We start from the raw sequence: 17,650 nt of genomic DNA on the forward strand, positions 1-17,650 counted from the left end.
GCATGTGTAGGAGGAGGCCCGTTCCCCAAACCTGGATCTGAAATCCTGGACTAGAAAAAGGCTCTTCATTTAAAGTCCATGTTCATGTTTTCGCCAAATCTATTCTTTGGAGGATGTTGTCACCTGCCCTGAGCCGTATTGGAAGGGAGGGCTAGAAAAAGAAAGATGCGTCTGTCTGTTTACTTCTCATGCAGGAGCTCTGATGTTCATAACTCACCAAACATGACTGTCCTTCATTTTTAAGGAGGAAACTGCCCACCCACCAGTCAAGGCAGCCAGCATGCTGAAGAGGGTCGGACTAGGGGCTGGAAGACTCGGATTCAAATTCCCACACGTGCCAGGGAAGCTCACTGGGCCTGTCCCCTTTGCTCAGCCTAACCTTCCTCACAGGGTTGTTGTGAGGCTAAAACGGTGGAAAGAAGAACATCGTAAGCCACTTTGGCTTCCCACCGGGAAGAAAAGGAGACCGCAGATGGATTAAGTGCATTCCAAATATAATTCCTCATGCTCCGGTTCTGACCCAGCATCTGCAGTCTCTTGGCGGCCGAGCTCAGAGACCTTTAGCCGTAGCCCGGAGAGGACCAGCGTCTCGGAAGAAGAGCCCCCCCAAACGGGGTGACTTGGGCAAAAGGCGCCACAACAAGCGGCCCCCATCCAGAGCTGAGTTTAGGGCCTGCTGTTGCCCAGTCAAGGTCCTAGCAGTGCAGGGTCCAGTAGGAAAAGGCCCACGCGGTTCTCTTGGGTCACGTTCCTGCACTTTCTGAGCCTCAAGGAAATGTAAACCAACCAATAAAAGAGAAGCAATGAGGCAGAAGCTTGACTTTGCACCTCAAATCAGGAATGGAACAGAGGAGAGCTGAAAAGTCTCTGGCTTTCATCCTCTGCTCTTACGCACCCGGTGGAAGATCCTGGCTCAGCCAATCGACACGGAGACCCAAGGAGGGACTGAGACTCCTTGCCCTTGTGCCCAAGATGCGCGTGTTTCCCTGCTCATGCACACACTTCCTGCCACACACACACACACGGAGCACACATGCGCAGCCCTGTCGCAGCACCAGGCAGGGCCTGATCGAAGGTGCCGATCGGATTTGTCTGTTGAAGCATTTGATGCTACATGAAGGCAGCTCATTCCAGCAGTTGTTAATTGCCCGTTGCAGTGATCAGGTCTGTAGCACCATCGATCTCTCCTGGATCAATGGGGCTGATTTAGTGTCTTACTAAGTCTTTAGCTGGACACCTCATCGATAGCCAGCCACTTACAGATCATCAGGGCTTTATTGCTGGCCTGGATGCCAGGATCCCACACTGGGCCCTGCCCGGGGCCCGCCTGCCAGTCATTCCGAAGTTTTCCTGCGGGTGAAGCCCCTGGTGAGACGACGGATGCTGCAGCTCCAGCCCTCTTGAGGCAGGCTCCAGTTGGGGCAGGTCTGCAACCTAAATCCATCTCCAGATCTTCTAGAATTTGCCAGCCATGGATGTCCCATTCTAATGAAAACAGTGTCAGAGGGGAGATGGGTTGGACTGCAGTAAAAGGGCAAAATCCCAGTCCTGCAGCACCTCCAAGACCAAGATTTTGAGAGCTGAGCTCTCAAGAGTTAATGCTCCCCCCATCATCTGGCCTGGAAGGTCCTCTGGGAAGGGGAGTTGCAAGGAGTCCATCTCAAGGGGCTGCACCCAGGGGTTACAAGCCCACTTGTGGGAATCTGGCCTCGTTTGGTGGACGCCTTTGGCCTCAGTGTCAGATCAGATGAGCTGGCTCCTTAGGAATTTCTCCTGCGCACTGCTGGCTACAAGGCAGCTCTTTTATGGCTAACAAGCACTCCCACACACACACACACACCCCTGTGCTAGTTCAGGCTATGTCACCCTTTTATGTGGCAGCAAACCCGGAGCTGCTGTGGCTGCACACTCCGCAGGGTGCTGGATAGTCTCAGTTCCTGGACAGACTCCCTACAAGCCACATCTGTATTACTTTGTGCACAAGATAGCTCCAGCCAGCTTCTCACCCAGACCGGCTTCCAGAGCCTTTGACAATTAAAAATCTGACCCGCTTCTAAATTAAAGCCAGTCGTCAAGGTGCAGCGGTTGTTTTATTTTCCCAATGCAAAAAGCAGAGAGAAGCCCCCCCCCCCCCAGTACAGCCTTGCCTGTTGGTGGCCAGACTCACACGACCGCTCGGTACAGAGGAAGAAAAAGAGCTGGGTTGTTTTTTTTACCCAACCTTTCACTCCCCAAAGGAGTCTCAAAGTGGCTTCCAATCACCTTCCCTTCCTCTCCCCATAACAGGCACCCTGTGAGGGAGGTGATGCTGAGAGAGCTCTGAGAGAACTGGGACTGGCTCAAGGTCACCCAGCTGGCTGCATATAATGGAGGCGAGGGAATCAAACCCAGTTCTCCAGATTAGAGGCACCAACCACTACCCCTGAGGCTGCAGTTGCCTCTAGGAGACCTCTATGAACATCTAGCCCCCTTTTAAAAACATGTGAGTGTCCCATGCGGCAACAACCAAAATATTTCCCTGACAAACTGAAGCCACAGTGTAGAAGCAGCAGGCCGTTCTGGCCCAGGCTTCTTGGGGCTTGTCCTCGGCCAACGTGAGGCTGCTCGGCTTCCCAGCTGCCCAGGACTCAGGGGTCCTCCTGGGCTCACTGAGCACGAGCAGGAAGAGGCTGCCCAAGGTCAGCTGTGGCCCCCCTGAAGCAGACGGAGGCTTGGGCCCCTGGTTTCAGAAGGCATCTGTGAGTCTTCCGGGAGTTATTTGGTTTATTGTTTTGTGTTGCACGTGATGGGATCATCAATCAGCACCTCTTGTAATATTCCCCCTCGCAGCATATTTCCCCAGATCTTCCTTGATGAGTTCTCTTGGGGTGTTCCCAAGGATGGACGGGACATACGGGCCTTCCCTGGGCCCACCCAAGAGGAATCTGGGGGCTGGGTGGTTGTTCTCTCCCACCCCTCTTTGGATGGTTCAACGCTGTGCTTCATTCTGCAGTCGCAGGAAGAGACGGAGACGTTTGACTGAGGCAAGATGAGGCCGCAAAGGATCCTTGCCGGGGGACGGAAGGACGTTAAGGTGGGTGGGTGTTGCCCTGTTCCCAGCCTCCATGCTCCAGCCTTTTTGGCCTCGGTGCAACTGATTCCCTGCTGTGTTTTGTTCCTGAGCAAAATGCCTCCGAAACTCCTCTTATGTCAGCTCCCCTCCCTGGGCTGGTGCCGGCAAGAGAAGCCCTTCCGGCTGGTCCCTGATCTGTCCACGGTGCTGAACATGCCCTTGAAACAAGACCCCCCCCCCCCACCACTACCACTTTCCGGTTTGGTGGGAAAGGACTCCGATATTTTCTGACTCTTTCAGCCTGTGCCCCTTATTACAATGTGGAATATTGTCAGATGTGTGCAGAAGGAGGTTTCTGGGATGACCCGTGTTTGACTAAAGGTGCACTTGAGAGCCCACCTGTGACTTCGTTTTAACCCCCCAGAACTAAGGGGGAACCCAAACACATTACGGGGGAGTTGTACAGATTGTTTTCGTGTCCCTAGAATGCTTCCTACTGATAATTATTAATAGCTCTGAGCATATGACATACAAGGGGGAGAGAAACGTCTGAATTGGATTTCTTTTTGGGACACGAGAAGTTGGGGGTGGGGGGGAGAGGTAGAAAAACAGAGGTCTCGAGTTAAGTGGAAGCCAAATTCAGCCTTTTAAAAACCGCAATGAAACGGAGGGGTCTTGAGTGTCACTAGCCCCTCCCTTGACTTCCTCTGGAGAGGAATCGCCACCACCTCCCTCCCCTCAAGACTGGGGCCAAACCTTCCACACAAGTTTGCAGCAGCAGAAGTTGGCCCAGTGGAAGAGAAGGTCTTATCTTCTTGAGAAGCTGATTTCCCCCCATTTTTTCCCATCAAAATGAATCTGGCCTGAGTCGTTTTGCTGCTTCGACCTCCGTGGCCGGCTTTCGGCTCCTCTTGTTGCTGCCCCAAGGCACTCCCGCACATTCCGCTTAGCTAGAGAAGCATCCAGTTTATTTCACAACAGGCCTCCAGAGCACAAGAGCAGACGCGACTACACTGGGCAGGGGGCACGATTAGCTCCAGGCCCCACCCACAGCACGGGGGCCAGAGAAGGCTATTTACAAAACGGGTCCGGGGTCTCTGTGTCAATCGCGGTGGGGAAGAACGGCTGGGAAAGGTTTCCAGAGGGCTAAAAAGCACAGCCCCCAACAAGAGAGCAAAGAAGGTAGAGAGAAGGCTGGCTGAACAGGAGCCACAGGGATGCCATGCGCAAAACCAAGAACCTCTAGCAGGGGGGGAGTTTGGGGCAGTGGGTAGACGTGGACTTCCCCTCCCCCAACATTGAGGGACCCCCTATCTGCCTCTGCTGGAGAGATTTCAGTTGCAGGATTGTGACCTTGAAAGAGGCACAGTCAGGGCAAAATGGTGCAGGGGCTAGGAAATGGCCAGGATGTGACTTCTTGGCCCAGAAATGCAGCTGGAAAAAGTGGTGCTCCGAACCAGAAGGCCGCCCAGAAAGGAGCACGGCAGGAAAGGTGGGATGTGGAGTCAAGTGGCCCCCTCCTCTCCTTTTGGCAGGCTTCACTCCTCTGCTCTGCCCACCCAGTCTGGAGCTCACCCATACAGCCTGGACCATTGTGAGTGGGGACGTTACCCAGGTCAGTACACATTGCCATGTGGCTATTGAAAAAGGTAGTGCATTGAATCATTTTAGGAGTCCATGGAGGCCCTGAGTCATGACAGGAGAAGAACCCCAGAGCCCGTGTCACACCAATGACTCTCCCAAAGGGCTCCTGGCCTCTGAGAGCCATGGCAGGGAGCTGGCACAGCGCTGAGCCTGGGAGGGTCTCAGGCGTACTGCCAGATAGACCACAGAGTCCCCAGGGTGATGCTGTAGGCCAGCACGGCAACCAGGTAGGCCCGGAAGAGCAGCACGTCCAGGACGTAGCCCACCTGCAGCCATTCGCGGGCGATGTCACGGAATTCGTCCCTCTTCTCCAGGAACTGGCGGATGGACGCAATCTCCTGCAGGATGCTTTCGAAGACGTGTGAGCCCCCTCCCTGGGCCTGGGGCACCATCCCGCTGGTGGCTCCATCACAGTCACTGCTGTAGTGGTTCAGTTTGGCTGCAGGAGGGGGGGAGGAAGACAGAACGGGGAGCCAGGTGAGGGAGCTGCACTCCGCTGAGTCCTGGAGTTGATGGCCAGTTGCTCAGTGCTCAGCAAGCTCACGGCAAGCAGTTTTGCAGAAGGGTGCCCGCGGGGCCATGACAGAGAAGGTCCTTTCTCGGTTGCCACCCCTCTAGCCTCGGTGACATTAGTTAAGTCCAGGCAGGGAAAGAGCCACCCACCTCCTCCCACATGAACCAACCCATGTGGTCCTCTGAAGGTGGACGGGTGGCAGCCCAAGGAAAGGCCTTCTCAGCTGCGGCACCGAAACTGTGGAAATTCTCGATAACAGCACTGAAACAGCAAAACAAAAAACCTCCAGTCTTGTTCTGTTTACACTGGCTCCCAATTTGCTTCTCGCCTCAACTCCGGGGCTGGCATTGAGCTTTGCATCCCTGGACAGCCTGGGCCCCACTGACCTTAAGGACGGCCTTCTCCCCGATGAACCCACCGGCTCACGCCAGGCATCTCTGGAGGCCCATTTGAGGCTGGAGGAGCCTCTTTCAGCTTCCTGACCACTGGGAAACCCCTGAGAGATTCTTCCGGCTTCGAGAAACCCCAGGAGTGGTACAATCATGCATAATGTTTGGGAAGCAAAGCTGTGGACTTGCTCACCTGGGACCCCTCCCCCCATCTCCTCCAGGCCCATCAATGTCCATTTTGGGATGGGGAGGGCAGGTGGACACAACCATACATGGTCTTACCATCTGATAAACATTTAACATTTTTTAAAAATAGATAAATTAATTAGTTCCCACCCAGCTGGCCACTCACTCACCTGTGCTGCCGTTACTCTCCACGCTCCGGGAGACGTCGGAGCCCTGCGTGCGCACGGGGCAGAATGCGCTCCTATCCCGGATGCAGAGCAGGACGACGGCGCGCCCCAGCACCCAGCGCTTCACCCACTCGGGGACATGCGGCTGCAGGTCCTGCTTATGCACCAGCCGCACAATGAGGATGGTCTCCGTCAGGCTGATGACCAGCAAGGCCATGCAGACCACAAAATAGACGCCTGCAGGAGGAAGCAGCATGATAGAGCTGGAAGGCCCAGAAAGGCCATCTAGTCCAACCCCCCCCCCTCAATGCAGGAGAGCATCCCTGACAAGGGTTTGTCCATCTTGAAGGCTGCCAGTGAAGGACAGGGGGGCTCACCACCTCCCCTGGCAGCCAATTCCCTTGCTGAACTACTCGGACTGTCAAAAACATCTCCTGATATCTAGCTGGTACCGTTCTACACCTAATTTAAAGTCATTGCTGTGGATCCTCTTCCTGCCCTCTTCTAATTGACAATCTTCCCAATACTTTAAAGAGAGCCATCCTATCCTCCCTCCCCCTCCACTTCTCCAGGCTGAACATTCCCAGGTCCCTCAGCCTTTCCTCACAGGGCTTGGTCCCCAGGCCCCGGATCATCCCCGTCGCTCTCCTCTGCCCCCTCTCCATTTTGTCCGCATTCTTTTTGAAGTGAGGCCTCAAGAACAGCACGCAGGACTCCTCCAGGTGTGGCCTGAACAATGAGCTGTATGGCAGGGCAAAGATGTCGTGTGACTTGAATATTGTGCCTCTGCCCATGTTAGCCTCACTTGCTGCTGCAGCACACTGACTGCTCATCTTTAGACTTCAGTGCATCCATGGCCCAAGGTCTTGTTTACATGCACCACTGCCCAGAAGTGTGTCCCTGTTCTGTAGGCCTGCTTCTCATTAGTGTGGCCCAGCTGGAGAAATGTCCATTTGTCCTTGCAGCTTGTCATTAAACAAAACCCTTGCTTAGCCGACACCAGACAGAGGAGAATGTGGACAGCTTGACATGGTGGCTAAAAGTGGCCATCTCTAATCTGGAGAGCCGGGTTTGATTCCCCACGGCTCCCCCCCCCCTCCCCTCGTGGCACGACTGATCTCACAGGCCCAGCTGAGAGGACGGGCTACCCATCGACATCCGCCCAGGGCTGGTTTGCCACCGATTTTGCCCCTTTCCGCCAGCCACCGATCTCACTCTAGAGGCTCCTACCGATCAGGGGGGTCCCGATAGCGGTGGCCGGCAGGGTGTCAGACACAATGATCAGGAAGACGGAGTAGCCCAGCAAGAGGGTGATCTTGAAGGAGACCCTCTCCCCGCTGTCCGGGGGCAGGTAGAAGCCCACGATGTCCATGACCATCAGGAAGATGCTGGGCAGGAGCAGGCTGACGGCATAGAAGAGCGGGCGCCTCCGGATGACCACCTGCCGGCACAGAGACACGGGGAGGCCTTTGGCAGGGGCAGGGGCACAGCCCGCCTTGGGACCACGGCTAATGGCCGCCTGGCTCTCCCCCAACCCCGTAATGGGCCACTTCCTGCTCTTGGTGGGGCTCCAAAGCGACACCAGCCAGAAGCTTCGCAGCAGAGAGAAGGCCAAGCGGTCCCACTGGGAAGAGCATCGCTGCCACTTCTCTCTCTTCCTGCTGAAATATTTATCCCTTTGGCGGGCCGGAAAAACAAAATTCCCTGCAGCCGGGCAGGATTAACCCTCTTTCTCCTGCAAGAGGCAATTCTGCTTCCCTTGAGCCTTTCCCTGCTTCCTTTCGAACACCACAAACAGGGGCAGGAAATGGACAGAGACGTCTCCCCCTGCCTTGGGAGGTGCATTCAAGATGCCCCTCTAGCAGGGGTAGTCAAACTGCGGCCCTCCAGATGTCCATGGACTACAATTCCCAGGAGCCCCTGCCAGCGAATGCTGGCAGGGGCTCCTGGGAATTGTAGTTCATGGACATCTGGAGGGCCGCAGTTTGACTACCCCTGCCCTCTAGTAAGAGCCTTCCTTTTTGCATCTCTCCATGCCCAGGGGGAAATTCTCCAGCTCCTCATGGCCGGTTGGCCAAACATTATGCAACAACATTTGAAGAGCCCCCAAATAAATCTACTTCCCTTTGGACTTGCATTGAGTGAGATTGCTACGTGAGGGGGTTTGGGGGAGCAGATCCGGGGCACCTTCTAAATGGCACCGACCACGCTGGAGACATCTCGGACCCTCGGCCAGTGCCTTGAAAGCCCTGCCCCTCCCCCCTCCCCCCCCTGAGGCCAGTCCCACCAGGGCTCCTTACAAAGAACTTCATCTCCGCATAGCTCTCACTGGAGGCCTCGTCCACACGGAACTCCTGGAAGTAGCTCAGGACGTGCAGCAGCTCCCATTCGCCCTGGTTCATGAAGACACTCTTGTCGGTTTTCACGGCCTCTTCAGACCGCCACAAAGAGATGTTGATGTCTCGGACTGGGGGGCAGAGGAGAGGGAGAAGAGAAGAGGCCGCTCATCTTCTTCTCCTGGGAACCCCGCCCCTCTTGATGCCCCCCCCCAAGTCCCCATCAAGGGGGTTCTTACAACTGGACAGGGGCAGGGCGCCCTCCCTGTTTCGCCCACTTCTTCTCCCATGATGGGAAACATGCCAGACCCTTCCAAGGCCCCCCACCTACTGTTATGCAGCCAGCTGGTGAAGGTCAGGGAGCAGTTCTGCACGTCAAAGGGGAAGTTGTAGATGTCCAGGCTGCAGGCCGTCACCACCTGGACCGGCTTCAGGTTCTGCACTTCCCCCGTGTGGAAAATGTAGACGTAAGGGATGTCCGGGGACTTGCCCACGTCCACGCTGCCACACAAAGGAAAAGTCTCAGACAGGAAAAGTTACTCCAAGGCAACATTTTGGGTCCGTTCCAAACCTCCAAATGTGAGCGTGTCCCCAAAAGCTTCTCAGCACCTTGGAATGGAAATTCCAGCATCTCGTTGCTATGAGGGAAGGGCACGAACCGGCTCATGAACAGGTGGTCCTTTCCCCAGGAAGCACTTTCTGGGGGGCACCTTCTTTTGGGGGAGTAACTCAGACACTGTAAATTCGATCCTCACCATACGTGGAGGGCAGGTGTAGGAGAGGCATTTGGAGATCCCCTGTGAGTTTCGTGTCAGTAGCTTGCACAGGATCCATCCCGTATAGAGACATGCAAACTGAACTGGTTCATTTCGTAGGCTGGGGACGCCCATGAGCCACAAACCAACCCACATTTTCCTGGTTTGTGCCCAACCCTAGCTGCAACTCCTCTGCTTATGATCCTCAACATCATCCCTCCACATTTTTCATTTTAGTTCTTCATGTTTCTGTGGCAAAAACTGCTTTTTGAAATTATGATTTCTCTGGGAACTATCAATTGCGTTTCAAAATGGCCCCAGGAGCACACTTGGTGGGTGGGCGGGGGAGCCATCAGTCCTTGGGATAGTTGTCTTTTCCATCTTTGCCATATGGACAACCCTCTCGCCCAATGGCTGCTGCTATCCCTGACTGGTTGCCATGGTTATTGAGCCACCTCTTGGCTGACAGAAGGGAACCATTCATGAAGGAGACATCCCTCCTGCAGCCTGGGAGGAAAGCTCCGGTTGGTTGGCAGACACCTGCTCAACCTGCAAGGGAGAGCACTCACACCTGGTGCCTTTCCCCTGAAGGCCATGGTCCTTGCCCAATAGGCCAACAGGAAGGGGGCCTGTAAGGGAACTCCTCCCCACCGCAAAGACACAGAAGGTCTCATGTGTGCCATGTGGGGTTGCCAGCTGGAAATTTGGGGAGTGGAGCCCAAGAGGGTGGGGTTTGGGAGCCCACCCTCCAAAGTAGCCATTTTCTCCAGGGGGACTGATCTTTGTCACCTGGAGATTAATTGTAATCAAAGGAGATTTCCCAGCCACCTTAGTGCCATAGAAGCTGTAAAAAAAAAAGACACTCATCCACTCAGTCCCTCAAAAACCTTCTGTGGGACCCAAGCCAATGACCATAGAATCATAGAATCATAGAGTTGGAAGGGGCCATACAGGCCATCTAGTCCAACCCCCTGCTCTACGCAGGATCATGGCTTATAAGACATTGTCCAGGAAGCTCCAATAATATATTGCACTATAGGTTAACTGTAGGATAACTCTCCCCCCACTCATCAATGAAACCCCATGGCCAGATGTTCCCCAGTTCTGCAGCTTCACACAGGTTTTCATGGATTATTTCCTGCATGCAAGCGAGGGTGCTTCTGGGACAGGACAGACAGTGTCCCATCACCCCGGTCCAGCATAATGGGGTAGACTGTCCCTCACTGGGCTTTCTGCTCCTTGAATCTCATTGCTCTGATCTTTCTTTCTTTCTTTCTTTCTTTCTTTCTTTCTTTCTTTCTTTCTTTCTTTCTTTCTTTCTTTCTTTCTTTCTTTCTTTCTTTCTTTCTTTCTTCTGATGCCACTCAGAGCGCCCCCCCAGCCCCCCACCCATGAGGCTGGATGGCTTCAGAAAAGGAGTCTGGGACCCCCCCCCCCGCAAAGGACTTTCTCTTCATGGTAGCAACAGAAAGATGGTTACAACAATAGCTCCCTTCACCCCCCCTCCTTTTCCCCCCCTTTTTTCCTCTCTCTCCCCAAGTATGGGTCTGCAGCTGCCCCAGTATTGTTCCTCTCTCTTCGACAAAGAATTCCTCTTTGGAATATTTGAACCAACCGGCAAGGGTAATTATGAGTGCTTCTCATTTCCCACCACTGGAACGGGCCCAATTCGTGAGCCTTCCCCCATCTGCAACAGACAGCCCCCAGAGGACGGTGCCAGCCGGGAGCCAACCGAGGGGCATGGCCAAGAATACCAAGCGGAAAGAGACGAAGGCCAGACGGGAGCGGCGGCTGAACCCTCAGGCCGGACTCCGGCCGGTCAACACCCCACCCAAGAAGTGGGGCGGGGGGGGTCCCCAGGAAGGTCGGCTCCACTTACAACTCATTGATCAGGATATCGGGAACCCAAATGGCCTGGGTGGGGATGGACATCTGCGTTAGGTTGTCAAACTCCTCCGGGTTCCACTGCAGAAATTCATCGGTCCAACACTGCAGGGGGGAAGGGGAAAAGAGGGTTTGGCCCATGTGGGCAGGTTGGAAGGCTCGGGTGGGTGGAATGGTGTGGGGGAAGCATTTGGGAGTGGGTCACATCCTGGCTCCATCCTTAGTATCCGTTGGCCCCCCAAATTATCTTTGCCACCCTCTTTCATGTGGCGCCACCTGGTCTTTCTCAGGCACTTAGGTAATTTGAAGTGAAAGCCATTTCCCCCCATGTCGCCTGGATTGCTCCTGGTCTGGATGGAGCTGGGTCATGACCACCAGCACCCCTAAGAAGTGAGGCTGCCATTGGGACTCCGGGACCCCAATACCCCTGCGATGACGCTGGCTACTAATCTGCTCCCAAGCCCAATTCAAGATGCGGGTTTGACCGTTGGAGCTCAGGAGGAGGCTATCCGAAGGGCGCTCTGCTCCCAGATGTTCCTGCCCAGAAATTAAGATGATGGGGAGTGAGCCCTCTAACTGCCCTGTCAATCAAAGAAGCTTGCTTGGTGGGTATGCAAAAGGGGCCTTTTCGGGGTAGCCCCACACAATTATGAAACGATGTCCTTTGGGAGGCACGCCTGGCTCCCCCACTCTCTCCATCTCTAGGAGGAAGTTGAAGGCGGTTTTATTGAGGGTCACATTTGATTAAAGCAGCCCTTAACTGTGGCCTGACATGTTGATAGAATACATTTGTATATTCTCTATTGTATTTTATCTACATTGTAAACTGCCTTGAGCTTCAGAAGGGAGGAAGGCTGCTAAGAAATATTTTCAATCAATAAATGTGTCTTCCAGGGAAATTTTAAAGGCATCTCAGACCAGATCAGGGGCGGTCACGTGTCTCACACTGAAAATATCTGGCTCATGGAATCCTTGCCCTTCAGCGTACTGTGCATGGTGGTGACTGCAGCCCTGCAAATCTGGATCCCTGACCCTTTTCTAGAGAGAGGGATCCCCTAATGTGCTGCATAGAACTGCCTTGCCTCTTGCTCAGAGGGCCAGGAAGGGCCAGCCGCTTACCTGCCTGTACCAGATGTACGTTGTCAGAACTTGGTTCTTTTCATCCTGTTTAAAGCAGAGAAGAGGTTAGTGATGCAGAAGGCCACCTACCCTGTTTGCCCACCTAGTTGGAAGGACGGGAGGGAGTTAGGGGGCCATGGCTCTGTGTTAAAGCATCTGCTTGGCAGGCAGAAGGCCCCGGGTTCAATCCCCGGCATCTCCAGTTGGAGCAACCAGGCTGTAGGTGATGTGACGGATCTCTGCCTGGGACCCTGGAGAGCTGCTGCCAGTTTGAGCATATAATACGCATCTTGATGGGCAAAGGGGCAAACAAACACTTTATTCACAGCCACTTAGGCCAGTACAAGAAATGTTGTGGAAGGTAAAATGTTCATATATTAGTTAATTGTTGGGATTAATTTAGAGCTAAGATTTTATAACATCATGAGCAAACAGTAACTTTTATAAAATTTGTAAACTTTTAACTGTTACAAAAATACACAAAGATTTGTTTCTCCATGAAATTGTTGCACGTCTTAAAGGCAGCAGCACAGATTTTGGCCGCAAACAGGGTGATTTGGGAGGGCTAAGCGGCTGATTCAGGATGAGGCCATGCCAGGTGGGAAGGGGCCATGGCTGAGATAGGCAGCCTCTAATCGGCCAGGCTTGATTCCCTGCTCCTCCACATGTTGCCAGCTGGTTGACCTTGGCCTGGGTCACAGCACTGCTCTCTCAGAGCTCTCTCAGCCCCACCTCTCTCACAAGGGGTCTGTTGTGGGGAGAGAAAGGGAAGACGCTTTGAGATGCCTTCAGGTAGTGAAAAGCAGGGTATAAAGCCAACTCTTCTTCTGAAGCAGAGCAATGAGAGCTTTTGGGCCCCCGTGGCTCGGAGTGGGGCCAAGGGACATACCACGCTGAGGATGGCGTAGACCATGAGGTCAATGGCCACATTGGTGGTCCTCCTCCAGTCCTTCACAGGCCGGACACCTTTCTTGTAGTTGCTCAGCAGGTAATCGTAGAGGTGGTGAAAGGTGGCCTTGCTGGACCGTGCTGTTCCGTTGGCGACTTTCGGAGAAGCTGCAAAACAAACTGTGGTTTTTGTTTATTTTTAGACGGCCCCTCCCCTGCAGCAGGCTTGGGGTGCTTTTCAGCATCATATTTATAAAGTCACAATAATTAAAAACGTGAATTAAAGCTTATGGTGTTCCATTATTCCTGCCCGTTAATTGGTCAGTCCACCTCTCAGCCCCCTTTCCGGACATCCTGCCACTTCCTCTGCCAGTTTTCAGTTCAGTGGAGGGAATGACCCGGAGATGAATGGAGGGAGGCGTGTAGATTTTATTGGCTACATTATCCCGTTAGCTTATTCTGGCCTCGACCGAAAGCCTGGGCAGAGAGCACTGTTTTACCTTTGAGGATTCTCGAGGGCCAGAACTAGAGATCAGTATAAGACCTCAGTGGATGGGGTAGGTGGTCCGTGAGATGTCAGCCCTGGACCACCTGAGCCAACTGCTTCCAAAAAGAAACAGGCCATTCTTTCAGCACAGGCAAAGTACACTCTGGAGCCCAGCCAGGAATTCTGGGGCTCAGCACTTTTCAATTTTTGAGTAGCCTTCAAGGGCCACCCCACCTAGAGTACACTGCAGTAATCTACCCAGGACGTGCCCAGGATGTTTAGAGCTGTGGGCAGATCCTGCCTTTCAAGGATATCTGTAGAAATAAAGCAATATCACTAAATAAACACTAAGAATTTATCCTCTACAACGTTGAATCTTCCTGAGCAGCACAGGGGAGAACCTCTTCTCAAACACAAGATGGCTTCAGTGAGTCCCGCCAGAATGGCCTTTTTTGCTGGCATCTTGACCACTCCTCACGCAAAAGCAGCCTTTCCTCACAAGGCAACTCAGGGAAGAAAAGAAAGCGAGGGAGCCCAGCCGCTGCCTGCCGCACCTGAGCAGCCCCCACCTGCCACTTGGCTCCCGAACATGACTTCCTCTCTCTGGGGCCCAATTCACACTCTGCAGCTCAGCAGCTAATTGGCATAGATCTGCCGGTACTTGGGGGAAGCAGAGTTGGAGGCAGGCAGCCTTCCTAGCAGCCCCTCTGCCTTTTCATCCCAAGGATAATTCCTCCCAGCTTGCAGGGCTCACGAGCCGCCGGCAGCTGGAGGGAGAACGGGGAAAGAAGTGGGAGAGCGAGGAAAACAAATTAGGCGAGTCGGTGACAAGCAGGCTGGCCAAGCACTCTTCCTTTGTCTCTTCCGAAGGAGCCCTAAAGGGCCAGTTGGCATCTGGCGAGAGCCACCGCTGGCCTCTCCAAGCAAGACAGAGCACTTGTGCTGCGTTGCCAACCTCCAGGCGGGCTCTGGCAATCTCCCAGGCTAACAACTGACCCCTGCGTAACAGAGGCCGATTCCCCTGGAGAAAATGGAACGTTTTTTTTGGGGGGGGGAGTGGCCTCTGTGTCTGGTGGCCGTTTCAGGTGATGGCTGCAGATCAGCTCCCCTGGGAAGAAGGGCTGCTCTGGAGGGTAACCTCTGTGGCATCATGCCCCTCTGAGGTGTCTCCTCTCCCCACATTCCCAGGCTTCACCCATAAATCTCCAGGGATTTTCCCACCTGGAGTTGGCAACTCCAGCCATACTCTGAGTATTCATTGAGAGGGCTACTTGAGTCCCAATTTCAGCTTTCCCAGAAGCTCTGAGCCACGGTGGCTATGTAAAACCTCCATGCCCAGGAGCAGTGTACACTTGGTGGGGTGGGAGGCTATTGCCTTCTCTCTGCCTGAGGGGTCCCTGGAGGCCTCTGGTTGGCCACAATTAGAAGAGTAGTTTTTGGCAAGATGCTTGCAGGGTGCAGTGGGTCAGAGTGGCTGCCTGTAGCCTGGAGAACTGGCGTTGATTCCCCTCTTCTCCTCCAGCTGGGTGACTGTGAGGACAGGAGGTCTTTTTTTCATCTTCGCCAACCTGGCACGGGTCTTGGGCGGATGGCAAACTCTGCTTTGCATCTTGAGGGGAGGCCTCTTCCTTTGACAACTGCAAGGGAACCGGCCGGAACAGTCACACCTGTGTGATCCAGCCCAGGTGACTCTCAGCAGCTGCCCTCTGGCCATCTTGATTGCCCTCGGCCAACTCTGGGAACCCGGCCTGTGGAGGCCTCAGTTTGCAGCTCCGAGGAGAGGAGACTGCTGATCCAAGGTGAGATTCTGAGAGAGAGAAGAGATTTCTGCCAAACTGTCAGCTCTAGAAGCAGTTTTATTCCTTTGTATGTTGCCACACTGTGCTTTCCCTTATTGCGACTTATTGTAGGGCTGTGGCCTAAAATAGCTTTTATAAAACTTAATTTTTACAAATGTTCAACCTAGTTCCCCTCCCCTGGTTTGGAGTAAACCCTCACAGTGACCTTGGGCTAGTCACAGCTCTTAGGGCTTTTCTTATAGAGCAGTTCTGTTATAGCTCCCTCGGTCTCACCTACCTCATAGATTGTCTGTTAGGGAGAGAGGAAGGGAAGGTGATTGCGGTATCTACTGGCATTATTAATAATTAAATTTTTATTCTGCCTTGTCTCAGTCAAATCATTGGGGGAGAGGGGGACCTAGGGTTGGGAAACACCTGGAGATTTGGAGGGTGGAGTCTGGGGGGGGGGGGCTGAGATTTGGGGAGGGGTATAAAGCCGTAGAAGTCCAAAGCAGCGGTTTTCTCCAGGGGAACTGATTTCTGTCCCCTGAAGATCAGCTGTCATTCGGGGAAATTTCACACTACCACTTGGAACTGGCAACCCTAATCTTACCATCCCCCCCCCCAGCCCCAGCCCAGGGTTATCTCTTGTGGAATCATCGAGTTGGAAGGCCATCTAGTCCAACCCCCTGCTCAACGCAGGATCAGCCCAAAGCATCCTAAAGCATCCAAGAAAAGTGTGTATCCAACCTTTGCTTGAAGACTGCCAGTGAGGGGGAGCTCACCACCTCCTTAGGCAGCCTGTTCCACTCCAGCTCCCACCTGGGACAGCAACTTTGGCTCCTAACTCTACTGGGTTTTCAGACCTGGGGAAAGGCTGGCTCCCCTCGTTCTCCCACGGAGCCCTGCCGGTGACTGTTCGGAAGGTGCCTCCTGAAAGCGCACATGGAAGGCAGGCTGGATCTGCAGCAGAGCAGCTCGGTTCATGTCCAGGAGCCCCTCTGAGACGAACAGTTCCCAGGCTAGAAGCTTTTGGGGGTCAGCCCCCTCTCGGTCGGGTACCCGAGATGATGAAGGAAGCTTTGACTATCCAAAGCTCCCGCCCCAAGAAATCTCCAAGGCGCTGCTAGACTGGACTCCAACATGAAACGCTAACCGTACCGGCTCGTCTTTTGCTAAAGAGCTGGGCTCCCACCTGCTGAATTTCTCTAGCCGTCTAAGCAGCCCCCCTGGGCCAGACTGGCATCGTCTTCCCAGCAGTAGCCAGCCAGCTGCCCCAGAGAGACTCCCCCACACAGGAAGATCGCAATCGCCTCCTACATCTGCCACTCACAGGTATACTGTGCCCAGACCTGGAGGTTCCGTGTAGCTACTAGCCATGGAAAGCCCTTTCGGAAGGAGTGGAAACTATTTCAAGCCCTCGGAGCCGCTGGCCACCCCCAAAGCCTGTGGGAGCAAATTCTGGGGGCGTCTTTGGCGACAGTGGGGGCTGTTCCTTCGTCTATTCTATTCTAGTCCTCCTGAGTGGGGGTGGAGAGAGCTTGCCTGAGAGTGCCCCATTCATCCCACTGTGAAGCTGTTTTCTACTGAAGCAAACCACTGGGCCACCCAGGTGACCTCAGACAGGCAGCAATTCTCCAGGGTCTCAGGTGGAGTTCTTTCCCATCCAAACTGGAGATGCCGGGGACTGAACCGGGGACCCTCTGCATGCTTGTATGCTTTGCCACTGAGCCACAGCTCTCCCTAAAGGCCACCACTGTGCCCACCTCTCAGTGCTCTTCCCTCATCGACCCACAGGGTCCAAAATGGGGTCAGGAGCACCAGCGGGCTGAGGCACCCTGCTGACCAGAAAGAACCTCATCCCTCTCTCTCCCCCGAACTTGCCGGAGATCTTAACGTGAGGTCTGGATGCTGCCATGCACCACTAACCCAGCTGGGGGAACCTGCCATTCAGGTTGCCTTACCTTTGCTTGGCGGCATGAAGGTAAACGGGAGCCAGACCAGAAAGAGGAGCAGAGCCGACGGAGCCATGGGAGCCTTCAGGAGGGGGCAGGAGACCCCACGGCCACCGGGTGCAAGGAGGGGAGTCTTGTGCGGCTTCCCCAGCCCGTTCCCCCTTCCCGGCTCTTGCCTCTGTGGAGAAATGCAATGCAATTAAGGAGCCAGGGGGCACTTCACTCCTTCCCTCGCTTGCTTCCCCTGAACTGTCGGGATTTTTGAAAATGCATAATTAATGTTGCAATCAGTCTCTCTCTCTCTCTCTCTCTCTCTCTCTCTCTCTCTCTCTCTCTCTCTCTCTCTCTCTCTGCTGCCTCAAGTTTCAGGCAGGGAGGAATCCAAGATCTCACCCACCCACCCACCCACCCAAGCTGATGTCATGCAAAATGATCGTTCCTCTCCTTGCCCGCCTGTGGGAGCTGGACTTGGGGAGGCAGCAAAGTGCCGGCTGAG

The 17,650-nt window shown here is 54.2% G+C and overlaps 1 protein-coding gene across 2 annotated transcripts; it reads right to left on the minus strand.

Annotated features, from left to right (window-relative positions):
- Positions 1-3,298: 3,298 nt before the first annotated feature.
- On the minus strand, positions 3,299-17,442 carry LOC143821890 (5-hydroxytryptamine receptor 3A-like). 2 transcript variants are annotated; one of them, XM_077306379.1, is made up of 9 exons: positions 17,164-17,442; positions 12,936-13,114; positions 12,047-12,091; positions 10,923-11,032; positions 8,620-8,789; positions 8,253-8,419; positions 7,183-7,393; positions 5,956-6,189; positions 3,299-5,135 (listed from the first exon to the last, which is right to left on the minus strand). In XM_077306379.1, exons 1-9 carry the CDS (start codon positions 17,228-17,230, stop codon positions 4,858-4,860), a joined length of 1,461 nt encoding a protein of 486 aa, XP_077162494.1. In that variant the 5' UTR covers positions 17,231-17,442; the 3' UTR covers positions 3,299-4,857. The 2 variants fall into 2 exon arrangements, with proteins under 2 accessions (XP_077162494.1, XP_077162495.1); XM_077306380.1 differs by having other exon boundaries at positions 12,936-13,102; positions 17,164-17,441.
- Between the last annotated feature and the right edge of the window lie 208 nt (positions 17,443-17,650).

This window comes from Paroedura picta, chromosome 12, assembly GCF_049243985.1.
Source record: "Paroedura picta isolate Pp20150507F chromosome 12, Ppicta_v3.0, whole genome shotgun sequence".
NCBI classification, from domain to species: domain Eukaryota; kingdom Metazoa; phylum Chordata; class Lepidosauria; order Squamata; family Gekkonidae; genus Paroedura; species Paroedura picta.

Coding starts and splice junctions, on each gene's coding strand:
- LOC143821890 (XM_077306379.1), bottom strand. CDS start 17,230: ATGGCTCCGTCGGCTCTGCTCCTCTTTCTGGTCTGGCTCCCGTTTACC. Junction 8,790..10,922: donor GATATCCTGATCAATGAGTT/GTAAGTGGAGCC, acceptor TTTGTGTGGCAG/CGTGGACGTGGGCAAGTCCC. Junction 7,394..8,252: donor ATGCGGAGATGAAGTTCTTT/GTAAGGAGCCCT, acceptor CTGTGCCGGCAG/GTGGTCATCCGGAGGCGCCC.